The sequence below is a fragment of the Schistocerca nitens genome, chromosome 4 (assembly GCF_023898315.1).
Source record: "Schistocerca nitens isolate TAMUIC-IGC-003100 chromosome 4, iqSchNite1.1, whole genome shotgun sequence".
NCBI lineage: Eukaryota > Metazoa > Arthropoda > Insecta > Orthoptera > Acrididae > Schistocerca > Schistocerca nitens.
Genome location: NC_064617.1, coordinates 922,735,645 through 922,749,780, shown reverse-complemented (window position 1 = coordinate 922,749,780; position 14,136 = coordinate 922,735,645). Strand labels below are relative to the sequence as shown.

General features: G+C 39.8%; 1 protein-coding gene across 9 annotated transcripts in view; it reads right to left on the bottom strand.

Moving 5' to 3' along the window:
- Positions 1-14,136, bottom strand: part of LOC126253545 (zinc finger protein OZF-like) — a 56,451-nt gene that overhangs the window by 29,990 nt on the left and 12,325 nt on the right. For 2 of the 9 annotated variants that reach the window (XM_049954943.1, XM_049954941.1), the window contains 2 exons: positions 10,927-10,985; positions 2,499-4,080 (listed from right to left, as the gene is read on the bottom strand). In XM_049954943.1, coding sequence (XP_049810900.1) covers positions 2,499-3,197 — 699 coding nt within the window. In that variant the 5' untranslated portion in view covers positions 3,198-4,080; positions 10,927-10,985. Of the gene's footprint in view, positions 1-2,498; positions 4,081-10,926; positions 10,986-13,602; positions 13,752-14,136 lie in introns of those variants that run through there. The other 7 variants (XM_049954946.1, XM_049954940.1, XM_049954945.1 and 4 more) reach the window with 6 other exon arrangements.

Genomic DNA, 14,136 nt, shown 5'->3' with positions numbered 1-14,136 from the left:
CAATGTAGGGAGACAAGTGCGCGCACGCGTGCATATGTATATGTGTGTGTGTGTGTGTGTGTGTGTGTGTGTGTGTTTTGCATGTTTCTTCTACACCTTGAGAAAGGAATATCGTTCTGAAAGCTAGCAAAGCAAAGCTCTTTACCTTTTGTTCATGAATCTGTCAACGGTGCTGCGCTTCTACCTTTTGGTGAGTTGTTTCTTTATTCGTAAATAATTTGTTAGTTTCAGGCCAAAGTATTACATCTAAACAGTGTAACGGAAAATTTAAACTTTCATTCTTACACCACCATAGCAGGGTTGGAATGGAGTAAGATTTTAGTGCTGCCTTTCGGAGCATGCAGGGTTTTGGTGGGGACAGACAATGATAGGTGCTGAATCAGAAGGCTGTGCTGAGGAAAATGGGGGAGGGGGAGGAGAGGGGGATGCAAAAGGGAGAAGAGAGAAGTGGAAAGGACTATGCAGGTGCATTGGCAGGATAAAACGCATGTGTAAGGCTGGAGTGAGAGCAGGGAAGGGGATAGGGAGGTGAAGGATAGGGACTAGCAAAGGTTGAGGCCAGGGAGATTATGGGAATGAAGGGTATGTTGTAGGGAGAGCTCCCTCCTGTGCAATTAAGAAAAGATGATGTTGGTGGGAAGAAGCCAGATCCCACAGACTGTGAAGCAGTCACTGAAGTCGAGCACATCGTGTTGGACAGCATGCTCGCAACTAGGTTGTCCAGCTCTCTCTTGGCCACAGATTTGCAGTGGCCATCATCATGAATAGACAGCTTGTTAGTGGTCAAGCCAACATAAAATGGAGCCTAGTGGTTGCAGCTAACCTGATAGATCACAAGACTACTTTCATATGTGGTCCTGCCTCCTGTGGGGTAGGAGATACCTGTGACAGGACTGTAGTAGTTGGCAGGGGGAGGAGGGGCTGATCTTGTATCTAAGCCTATTGAAAGGTTAATAGCCATGCGGCACAGGGTTGGGAGCAGGGGTGAATAGGGACAGACAATATTATTGTTTAGGTTGGGTGGGAGGCACAACACCACTATGGGAGGGGTGAGGAGTATAGTAGGGAGGATACTTCTAATTTCAGAACACAACAAGAGGTAGCAAGATGCCTGGAAGAGAATGTGATTCAGTTGCTCAGTCCTGGGTGGTATAGAATCGAAAGAGGAAAGCTCCTTTATTGGCATAGAAAGGTATGTGGGGGATGATAGTTGACAGGGAAGGCAAGGAACAGGAGATCTCCTTCATAATATCTAGCAGTCTTTTTTCAATTTGCTTGTCTGGCACTCAACATCTCCTCTCTATGGTGAATAGCAATTTAATGCTTTCAAATTGTGTTTATTCCATTCTGGATTTTCCATTGTTTGATTTTACCTCGTAAGTTTTATACTGGTATAGAAACAAAGGTCTCCTGATAAAGAGTGAATACACACACTTTTACTGAACATTAACAAACGGTAGAATACTAAAATTTCAATATTTATTAGTTTAAAATCACCCACTACTTCGAAAATAAATACTTTGCACATTATACTGACCATTCTAATACCATAATTGAGGAAGGGGCCTTTGACTGAAACATTTAAAAATTTAACAATGGAAAATCCAGGATTAGATAATGACAATATTATGAAAAGGATAGATTGTTACTCACCATATAGCAAAGATGTTGAGTCGTAGTCAGGCACAACAAAAAAGACTACTAAACACGTAAGCTTTCAGCCAGAAGATGTTCTCCTGAAATAGACAACATACGTGCACACACACACTGACACAAACGCACCTCACACATACGTGACCACTATCTTTGGCTACTGGCCAGACTCTATAAAGACTTCATAAAAATCAGACTTAAGAGTTTATAAAAATTTCATATTCACATCTTGAAGTTCCTCTTCTTTGAACAGAGCATCAAAATAACACCTTTTACAAATTTCCGGTGAAAGACATTCTTCCTCACTGCAGAAGAAATTTTTCAAAGGAAAAAAAAACATTAATTCAGCATTTGTACATCATTAATCACTCATTAACAGGACATCTTTTGTTATTTCTGTAATGATAATTCCGTTAAGAGCAAATATGGCAAGATAGGTTTCAGTGTACTGTTACTTCCACAACTAGAAACCCTACAATTATCACTCAGTATTTGAAAAATGTGCTAATGACAACACATTTATAATTGTGACAATTTTTGCCGCCATGTTTAAATGTGCATTATTTCTAACCATTTCAGAAACCAAAGCAAAAGAATAGAAAATAAAGTGACAACAATTTCACAGATATGTATCTGTTAATTTGCTTCCAACTGGTAAACAGCCTTTTTAACTCAATTTCATTGCAGTTACTTTGGGCTGTTGTTTTCTTTAAAATTGCTTCAAATTTAACACTAAAGTACTAAAATAAAAAGAGAGGGAACAGTAATTCCCACAAAAGTAACTATTTTCAAAACTTACTATTTGTAAACTGGCCATAAATATATTTCATTGAAGAAAAACTAACCTTTAAATGAGAGGCTTGTGTGAATGCCATTCCACATGTCTTACAGCTGAATGGCTTTTCACTCATGTGGATACGTAAATGCTGGACAATATGACCTTTCAACTCTTTTCCACAGATGTCACAACGGAAAGCACGGATTCCACTGTGGATACAAGCAACATGTTTCATGAGACTATCACGCCGAACAAATGATTTGCCACAAATTTCACATGTCTGATCACGTGTCCCATCATGTCGTTTCAGATGCATACTGAGATTCTTTTGGGAGGCAAATTGCCTTGGGCAACGTGTGCAATGGTATGGTTTATCACCTGTATGGGTTATGGTATGTTGCAGCAGCTGGCCCCCACGAGCAAAGCGGCGTGGACACTGTGGACAGGCATATGGTCGCTCACCAGTGTGTGTACGCAGATGCAGCCTTAAGCGTTCCTTGATGGGAAATGTCCGTCCACAGTGGTGGCAAGTAAATGGTTCAGGATATGTATGTTTGGCCACAATATGGTTCTTCAAACCACCACCCTGTGCAAACCGTGCACCACAGTCTGCACACTCATAAGGTCTCTCTCCTGTGTGAGTTCTCAAATGCTTTGTTAAATCACCTGCTGCTGCGAAGTTCTTTCTGCAATATTGGCATTTGTGATTCTTGTTTCGTTTCTTGCCTTTTTCTTTCTTCATGTTCATCTTAATCAATTTACCCATGACAATTCAAAATCTTAAACTGCACAAAAATTATAACAAGAACTGCTGGCAGAGTGTCTTGTATTGTGGCTTACAGAGAAGATAACAAACACAGTAATCAAGCAAAATGTCACAAAAAGAATGCAGATTGCCAGTTTAATGAGATTCTCAGTTTTTCAATGTGGCAATAGAATAAAAATTTTCCTCTCAGATTATTTTTAGGAACAATATGGCTACTTGTGCCTGTGCAGCTTGTCACATTTTATTGCTCTGGTGGGTATTGAATATACAATTGTAACTTTTACAACACACACATTGACTGCCAAGCAGGAAGTACAAGAATAGTATGCTATGCATGCAGTTTTGTACCTGTAGATATAACTGACACACTTAAAGCACTTGTTTGATATCACTGAAATTCTTAATTTCTAAACTCATTGGTGTTTGGTACTGGCACATTTGGTTTAGCTTTACACCTCTAAGGAGGAGATGATATGGCATAAAAATAGCAAAAGCTTTGTATAAATAACATTTAAAAGTAAAAATTCAGTACAGAATTAAAATAAACTGTGTTCTTTGGCTAATATGACAAGCATCTGTTCTTCAAAATTGTAAATTACAAACAAGTAAATTACAACATAGTTAATCTGATACATTCAACATGACTAGTTTCTTAAAGTATGATACAAAATAAGGCACTAGATAAATCTTTCTAAAATGTGAGCTACGCTACATTTGGCAATATAATGGTATCAGTAAACTTCATTTCTACATTATTAAATTAAACCAGTTGCCCCATAACTATAAGTAGTTCTGCCTTGGCACCTTCTCTTTCTTAAGTAACATTTTTGGCTCATTCTTCACACCTCAGGTGTTTTATGGAGAAACAATCTATAAACAGCACCTGTAACAAACCACCAAGCATCAGAAGAAAATAAGAATGTATATAATGTGTTGCATATTAACAGATGAACTATAAATCATTCTGTTATTAGACATAAACACTACTGCACAATGATCAATTTTTGCTTAACTCATTTCATCTTTCCACAATTAAATTTTCACTCTGCAGCAGAGTGTGCACCAATATGAAATTTCCTGAAGCATTAAAACTGTGTGCTGGACCAAGACTTGAACTTGAGACCTTTGCCTTTCACAGGCAAGCGCTCTACCAACTGAGCTACCCAAGCACGACTCGCAATCTGTCCTCACAGTTTCAGTTCTTCCAGTACCTCGGCTCCTACATTCTGAATTCACAGAGGCTCTTTTGAAAACTTAGCAGAACTAGCTCTCCCGAAAGAAAGGATACTGCAGAAACATGGCCTAGCCACAGCTGGGAAGATGTTTCCAGGATGAAATTTTCACTCTGCGCAGTGGATACACCGGTTCCCGTGAGATCACCGAAGCGCTGTCGGGCCTGGTCGTCACTTGGATGGGTGATCATCCAGGCCGCCATGCGCTGTTGCCATTGTTTGGGATGCACTCAGCCTCATGATGCCAATTGAGGAGCTACTCGACCGAATAGTAGTGGCTTCGGTCAAGAATACCATCATGACGACCGGGAGAGCGGTGTGCTGACCCAATGCCCCTCCTATCCGCATCCTCCCTGGAGGATGACACGGCAGTCAGATGGTCCCGATGGGCCACTTGTGGCCTGTAGATGGAGTGGTGTTTCTTATAAGACTACTGATACTACAAAAATATGAAATACAACTTGAATGATAGTAGAACTGCCTTGTAAAACAGAACAACTAAAATATTATTCTATTTGTTACAATATTCCATTAAAGAGATATTAACAAAAGTGTAGTAATGTAGTGAATGAAGCAAAAGGAGGAAAATAGAAAGCATTTGAAACAGATGACCAGCTTACATAGCTGAAGTAACTAATGATGTTAGTGCAGTGGTGTTTGATTCGAGGTGGGTTGTCCTAGCTTACCACCAATATAAGGGTGGGAAAGGGAGGAGCATATGTAGCACAAAGTACCTCACCACCAGAATATGATCCTCCAAATACTTGGGTTAAATCCCATACCTCTCATAGCATATATCTGTAATACATACACGGTGTCCCAAAAAATTTCAACAAACTTTAGGAACAGGTTCCTTACAACAAAATAAGAAGAAAGCATCTAGTATACAACGGCTCTAAAGCACGTATCTTAAGAGATATGGGCACTTCTTTATCTTCAATACTATGAAACAAATCTCTTTTACTGGAAGGTAGTATAGATTAAAACAAAAAACTAGTAAACATGATCTCTAAAATGCATACCTTACAAGCTACGAGCACTTTTTCAGTATAAGAGATGTACTTTACACTAGTGAAGGTGAACAAGTGCTCATAGCCCTTAAGGTATGCAGTTTAGGTCCCATGTTTCCTAGACATTTTTTACTTATGTGCAGCCCCATTGCAGAAGATCATTGGCGGTAAGCCTCGTCTATATGAAGATGGTATCTGTTTTTTCTGATATATCCTAAAAAACAGATATCATCTTCATATAGATAAGGCTTACCGGCCAATGATCTTCTTCAGTGTGGATGCACTCAGATTGCCCGAACTCTTACGGGAATCAGTAGATTGACTGCCGCGAGTAATGAGTATGGTGGACAGGGGCACTACAAATGTAGTGTGTGGACAGAAAGTTGGAAAGCGTGGGTCTCACGAGGAGCGCGCCAGAGATAAGTCCCTGCAGCCACACTGTCCTCTGTGTCCTCGGTGGCTCAGTTGGGTAGAGTGTTTGTCATTTAAACAGGAGGTCCTGGGTTTGAGTCCCAGTCGGGGGGGCACATTTTTCGACTGCCCCCGTTGATATTTATCAATGCCTCTAAGCAGCTAAAGGTCTGATTTCATTGTAATTTCATTCTTCAGGAGTTGCAAGATACCAGCTTCATATACAATGGAGGTTCCCTCCCATTATGAACTGTTCTACTAGGTACATACCTATTCAGTGTGGGGTCAACTATTCTTTTAAACTTGAGTCAAGAGTTCCTCTCCATGCTCCTGACCTGTGCTGAAAGTTTCGAGTTCGAGTTCCTCCCTGAGATATGATACACCTGATGTCTTATCAAGTTTACTGATCACACATATTTTTCTGCTTGTTTTAGTTTTTCTACCATCTGAGCTACCCAAGCACGACTCACTCCCCGTCCTCACAGCTTCAGTTCTGCCAGTATCTCGTCTCCCATCTTCCAAACTTCACAGAAGCTCTCCTGCGAACCTTGCAGAACTAGCACTCCTGGAAGAAAGGATATAGCAGAGACATGGCTTAGCCACAGCTTGGGGGATCCTTTCTTCCAGGAGTGCTAGTTCTGCAAGGTTAGCAGGAGAGCTTCTGTGAAGTTTGGAAGATAGGTGACGAGATACTGGCAGAACTGAAGCTGTGAGGACGGGGACTGAGTCGTGCTTGGGTAACTCAGATGGTAGAGCACTTGCCCGCGAAAGGCAAAGGTCCCTAGTTCGAGTCTCAGTCCGGCACACAGTTTTAATCTGCCAGGAAGTTTGGCAATTATTGTTGCCACAACCTCATCATGGTCACTGATACCAATGTCGATATGGACATCCTCAAAGACATTAGGCCTATTTGTTGCCATTAAGTTCAATATATTTCCTTTATGAGTGGGGTTCCTAACTATTTGTTCAACGCAGTTTTTAAGAAGGCATTTTACAAATTTTCACAAGATGTCTTATCACGGACACCACTAACAAAACTTTAATGTTGGATGAGTTAATTCTCCACCGATGATTACATTATGACTGGAGAACTTATGTACAAGTGAACTGAGGTTTTCTCTCTAGTTTTTGGTTACATCAGAAAATAAGTAAGGTATGCGATAAAAGATCTAATCATCATTTTGTGCCACCCGTGATACTGAGTCTGGCCCACACAATCTCACATGCAGCTTCAATTTCTACCTTAGTGGATCTGAGTTTCTCGTCTACTGCGAGAAATGCACCACCTCCATTTCCCATTTGCCTATCCTTTCAATAAACATTAAATTTACCCCAAAAATCTCACTGCTATCAATTTCAGATTTCAACCACCTTTATGTACCTAATATTACATGAGCTTCACTGTTTTTCACAAGCGATTGAAACTCTAGCACTTTGTTGCGAATGCTTCAGCAGTTTACCATTAGGATTTTAATACTCTCACCTATGGGAGGCATTTCTTTCGATCTAACACTGATATTTCTGGGTTTCCTACAGGTATCGTTATCTGGATTGGATGGAGAGTCATCTAATCTAAAAAACCACTGTGTGCAGCCCACACACAGTCAGCTACCTTCGTAGCAGCCTCTGATGTGTAGATCATTTAGTCATACTTGATTGTTACTATACTTTACAGTCATTGCTTATAGAGCCTGCTTGTCATCAGATTATGCAATTGGTAGCACATTACCCAAATTTGGATGGGATCAGGGTTCGAATCCAACTGTAGCACAAAATTTTAACTTGTCACGTATAATATATTAATAATCACACCTGGTACTCAACAGAAGAATTTGTGACACTTTGATATTATAAGTGTCTGTTCGAGTGTTAACTAAAATAACTAATGCAGATTAAGACCAATACATAGTAGGCATGCAGCCATATTTTTTCAATGTGAAAGTGTATTATACTGACAAATTAACTGACAAGTTCCACAGCACATTGACAGAGCACAATTACAGTTCATGGAAAAAGCAAATAACCGACTTACTATCTCTGGCCAATATTTCAAAAGTCCATAAACATATAGTGATGTAACAGTACACAAAAATCCAGTTTCAAATCTCATTTTGGCACATAGTTTTGATCAAACATAATGATTCAGTGCAATATGCACTGCAAATATTTCATTTTTCCAAAGGTTGTACAGACTGTGCACATTGGCAGCAGACAAGTGACAAAAACTGATGTGAGGTAGCAAATACCTCCAGTCTTCAACAGTGCTATGAAATGGTGATCAAACTACAGAAGGATGCAACACAACAATGAGGGCAATAGAATTAGTTTCAATAAAACAATCATTACAATATGTTAGGAAAAGGAAGAATTAAGGTAGCAAACCACTGACGCAAGAAGTTTAAAGCCCGAGGAAGGCATTCTGATGAGGAAAAAGGATGGAAATACAAGAGCAAAAACAGGTAGTGTGTGTACATAAGATTGTGAGCAAGATGACAACCAACAAGAAAATGGCCCACAATGAGTGATTAGTTAAAGCTGCCAAAGATGAAAGGTGTAAAAATCAGATATGGAAACTGCAGTATTTGGGTAGTGAACCAACCTTACCAGTCTCCCAGCCATGCAAATGCTACATTGTTTTCTATTACCTACTTCTTGAAGATTCTAGACTGTCTGAGAATATGAGTACAGTGGTCTAATTCTTCTTCAAGTTTGCAGTAAAAATGGGGGCAATGTGCTATGGTGTCCACAACTGCAACCATGGTGTAGATTCACTTGCTTTTATACTTGTAACACAGGATAAAGAGACAGAAACTGCACTGTGCTGGAAGTCTTAGCCATTTCATTTACAACATTTGCAGTATGTTTTGAAAGAAGTTTACTGTAAACATTAAAAGCCATTATACCATTATAACCTGTTAAAATTACAACAGGATAGACTGGCTGGCCACCAGATACTTTCGGGAGAAGAAATTCCTGGTGCTGCGAACATTTAACACTTAAAATGAAAAATATTAATCCTAACTATCAAAATTCTTATACTAAATGTTCCTTCTTTATGGAGGAAAGAAGGACAGTTGGAAAAGGCTGAAAATGCTGACCCCCAAAAACTACATTACTCCATTTTTTGTGCAAATTTAACTAATTTTGTACATAGGTTTAGCAAAAATTGAGCATAGCTGAAAAATGTTACTTGAATGTACTACATTGCTATAAAATATTTCTCACAACAAATTAATCAATGTACTAAATAAATTACAAGTTGAATAGCCTTTCTAAAAAATATTTAAAGGAAGGCCAGATTTACATGTTATTGTTTATGGCAACTACTGTACAACATCTATGATGTGTAATAAACGTAAGATTTTTATTGTTCCTCCTAAACTTTTAATAACGCATATTACAAATGAGCTGTGCCTAAGTTGTCACATATTTACTTGTGTTGGAGGATTGGCACATCCTCATGGTGTGTGGGCTGGCCAAAGACAAGTGCCACTGAGGGGGTGGGGGCGGGGGGAGTGGGGGGGGTGGGTAGCAGGAGGAGATATACAAAGAGCCAGTTGAAATGAGCTGTCAGAGAAACACGCAACCAGCAGCAGCGACTGGTTTGACATGATAGACAGATGTTAAAAGGGTATCATAAGATGTTGGTTGACAGCTGGTATGCTGTATGTGTTGGAAGCATTTTGTATAGCTAAAATCTAAATCTGATAGTCTGGCCAATTGACATACTAAAGCTAATAGTTTAAAGCTCTGATACTGACAACTGAGAAGTGCAGCTGAACATGCAGTGGAAACAGTATGCGTGAAGGTTTTGGTGAACATTATGGCTGTTTCTCATCTTGTTAGATGATCTGTGCATTCTAATTGATGCAAGGGCCACTGCATGTAATTTGTGTTACGAGGCAGGTTGCCATTAATTAAGTGCATCAGTGTTTGTTGTAAATGCCTTCAGACAGTAGGTTTAATCCCTGTATGACCTTGTATTATGCTAGTTTGTAGGGGTCAGTGCATGCGTGCACACAAGGACTTGGATGTAGATAAACTCACTTTGTTAGTAATGAAGCTGAATGAGTTCACCTGATCTTCTATTGGCTCTTTTGTGAAATTGTTTGCTACTGTGCTGCAAGGGGCTATTAAGAACTGTGCCTACAAGCTGAAATCTAGCACTGCCAATTCCCTTTAAGATTTTGTTATTTGATGAATGTTGTAACTGTTAATATAGCTTACGTTTTAGATTGTTGGTTAATTCAGTAATAAATACTGGAAAATAGCAGACAGTGGTTTCATTATAGAAAGAATGATGGGAACAATGGAAGGATGAGAGAAAGAGCGGGATGCACTGGCAATGGAACATAGTTGACAATGATGGAATAGTGCTGAGAAAAAGAGAGGAGGAGACAGTGCCAAGAGGAGGGGGAGGGAGGAAGAGAAAAAGAGAAAGTTAAAGTGGGTGAGAGTCCATGATAATGAGAGGCAAAGTATATGACAACAATGAGGAAGAGGGAGTTAGTGACAGCGAGAGCAGGCACCAGCAGTAGGAAGGATGGAATGAGATACCAGCAGTAAGAGAGAGAGCAAGAGGGAGAAAGTGACAGTGAGAGGAAACTGTTGTAGTAGGGCTGAATGAAGGGCACTGTGGCTGTGACACAGGAGACAATGACAGAGAGACACAAAGAGATTATGACAACAAACTGGGCTGAATGAGTGAGTGAGAAAGGGGAACAGAATAGATGGATATGAGTGACTTACAGTGTTGGACTAGTGGGTGTGAAATAGTTATAGTTAGGGGATCTTGTGGGAGTTTGAGGTGAGCCACATGTTAAAAAAAGCATGATTATGTTTGCATACCAAATTTTTTAAACGTGCTAAGCAAGGTAGGATGAGACAATTGGCACCCCACTTTTGGAGTCAGAGTCTTTTCAATAAACAGGAGCATCTTCGCAATTTTTTAACTCGGAAAGGAGCATTTTTCTGTTGGTTTTACTGCTTAGAATTTTTATTTAATTTCTTAGATATTTAATAAATGTTTTAAAAGGCTACTCTGCAGTTACTGGAGCCAGTTCCCGTAATACATACACACTTGTTTTTTGTTGTTTTTCACCAGGGCGACTGCAACTGTAAAGGACCCAGTTTACCTGAGGAAAGATGAATTAAATTAGGAATTGATGTGCAAAGGGAAAATCATCACAACAGAATGGTATAGATGAATTAATCCAAACTTTAAAAACGAATATGAGCCAACCTGTTAATATTAAAATGAAGGAAACAAAAGGTACGTTGGGCCACGACTTCTATTCGCATGGTGCTTACTGAAATGTTACAAAATTAAGTGTTACTTCAAGACTCACCTCAGTCCCATGGCTGGCCATAGTAAGAGACCACAGGCTAGAGTGGAACACACACACACACACACACACACACAAAGAGTGAACTATTTAACATGCGCAGGGGCAGTGACTGTCATGATTTGCAGTGCGGCATAATAGAGATGTCCCATCATTAGATGAATAGTCTAGTAAGCAAAAGCAAATCAGCAGTGTTAAAGCTAGTGAAACGGACACATAGCATGTTCAGTTCTTAGAGGTAATAACACAATTACAAGATGGCATAAAAGGAATGTGTATACCCAAATAACTACCAATAACTGATGATGGTCAAATTAGGGAGGATATAAAATGCAGACTGGCAATGGCAAGAAAAGCGTTTCTGAAGAGGAGAAATTTGTTAACATTGAGTATAGATTTAAGTGTCAGGAAGTCTTTTCTGAAAGTATTTGTATGGGGTGTAGCCTTGTATGGAAGTGCAACACTGACAATAAACAGTTTAGACAAGAAAAGAATAGAAGCATTTGAAATGTAGTGCTACAGAAGAATGCTGAAGATTAGATGGATAGATCACATAACCAATGAGGAGGTACTGAGTAGAATCAGAACGAAGAGAAATTTTTGGTACAACCTAACTAGAAGAAGGGATCGGTTAATAGGACACTTTCTGAGGCATCAAGGGATCACCAGTTTTGTACTGGAGGACGTGTGGGAGGTAAACATCGTAGAGTGAGACCGAGAGATGAATACAGTAAGCAGATTCAGAAAGATGTAGGTTGCATTAGCTATTTGGAGATGAAGAGGCTTGCACAGGATAGAGTAGCATGAAGAGCTGCATCAAACCAGTCTTTGGACTGAAGACCACAACAACAACAACAACAACATATCCATATACAATGTGCCACATGTAGGGGCAAGCACTGTAAAAAGTTCGTTAGCAGAATGGATGATAATGGTGATAGAGCAAGTGCAGAGCATCAGTGAATTATGAGCAGGACTTTGTAGAGAAGGTACAGAGGGCATTGCAAGAACTGTTTTTCAAAAGATACAGTAGGGAACAAGGAACAACAGAAGGTATTAGGAATGATGTTGACAGAATTTGAAAAAGCAAGAGTATTGTTTTTACTACATATGGAAGTAGATATTGCACAGCATCTATCAGATGGATTTATCACTGCTGAGAGGCAGAGAGCAGTATTTGATACTAAGCTTATTAACTTTCAAATAATTGAATAGAACCATATATCATATGCCAGTGATACAATATTTTGATGGAAGGTGGGGAAAAGCAACACACACTGCAGCATAGTCAGGAACAGTTAAAGTGCTTTACACAGGTAGGAATGGCCATATTAGCTGAGATTGTGCACACAGAGTAGGGTAATAGTACAGGACAAACCAAACAGGGTCATGGAAATAGTGTTGGCATTATGGGAAAGGAGGTCATCTTATTGGTAAGAGTGCAAGGCTAACCACAACCTGGAAAAGGAAGACTGACAGTGGGTGCATGGTGCTGGTAATAAAAAAATAAGGCAACCCCACGAACAGGAATTCAGGGGATAACAAATAGGGACACAAGTAGGTTACCATTCATTTGGATTTCAGTCAATAAAGAATCAATAGGTGCACTGTTGAATTCACGGAGTGATGTCACGATCATTGATGAACAGTGGTGCAGGGACAGCCAAGTACATTTCAATTGGAAATAAATTAGCCAAGAAAAGGAGAAATACACGGCCACCAATACAACAATGATAGGAATAATAGGACAGATTACTGCTAAGATTAGAATTGGCCAATACACACAAAAATATCCAGTTAAGATAGTGCAAGGCCTGGCTGTCCCATGTATATTGGGATCTGACTTCATTGCTTAGGTAAGATTGAAATCAGATTAGACAGGAAAAAATGGATAATGTCATACAAGTCTGTGCTCATAATAGGAAACAGAACATGAAAATGGAAACAATTAAGTAGCACAGATTGATGGCACCACGAGGGATAATACTGATCCTTTAAACCACTTGAGGACGGAAGACAAAGAGAGGCTTAGACAGATTTGCCAACAGTTTCTGGATGTGTTGACTGCTGAATTAGGGATTACATTGTTGGCCTAGTACACTACAGAGGTAACAGATGATATTCCGGTGGACAAGCCACCATATCAGTTCATTTCACCAGGAATGAAAATTCTAAAAGAACTGGTTGATACGTGAAATTTAAAATTTTCCTGGCGAACTAAATATTCAAAAAGATTTCGGGCTTGCAGCCGGTCGTCGTTAGCTTCCATCCACGATATTTTGACTGGACAACTGCCAGCCATCCTCAGGAGAGCCATCGAAGACTGACGAAGACGCACTCCATTCCGTAATATATAGCATGCAGTGAGTATTCCGCGCATGCGTCAAAATCATATGGAGAGACGAACCACACTGCCCGCCAGCAGCGCCCTCACTGGTGGAACTGCAGAACCCAGCTGTCTTCGGCGTTGTCAATTGCTACGGCCATCGGAGTACTCTAACGTCTTCGTCTGGAGCAGATCTTAGTTCGAGTCTCAGTCGGGCACACAGTTTTAATCTGCCAGGAAGTTTCAATTGGTATCTGGTTTAGTGGCAGGAATTCAGCTTTCAAAAATTTAATGCTAACTCTTAACGGGGAACACACTAATTTCACAGTTTTAAGATAATGGTGCTAAAGGGGAAAGTGCCAACACTACGAGCAAAGGGAATTGTTATTAAATACTTGTGGGGTCAGATTTTAATATAGTTTCCGTTTCAGATGACCTTATTGTGATACCATTTGCATTACTTGTATCACCCTGGTTCTGTAGGCTTCCCTTGACTGTTACACTGTTTACAACTAAGGCATCCATTCATGTTCACTGCACTGTGGCGTTGGACCCAACTAACTTGAGAAGATTATTAGATTGATTCAAGTTATGTCTTCTGTACTTAAACACAAA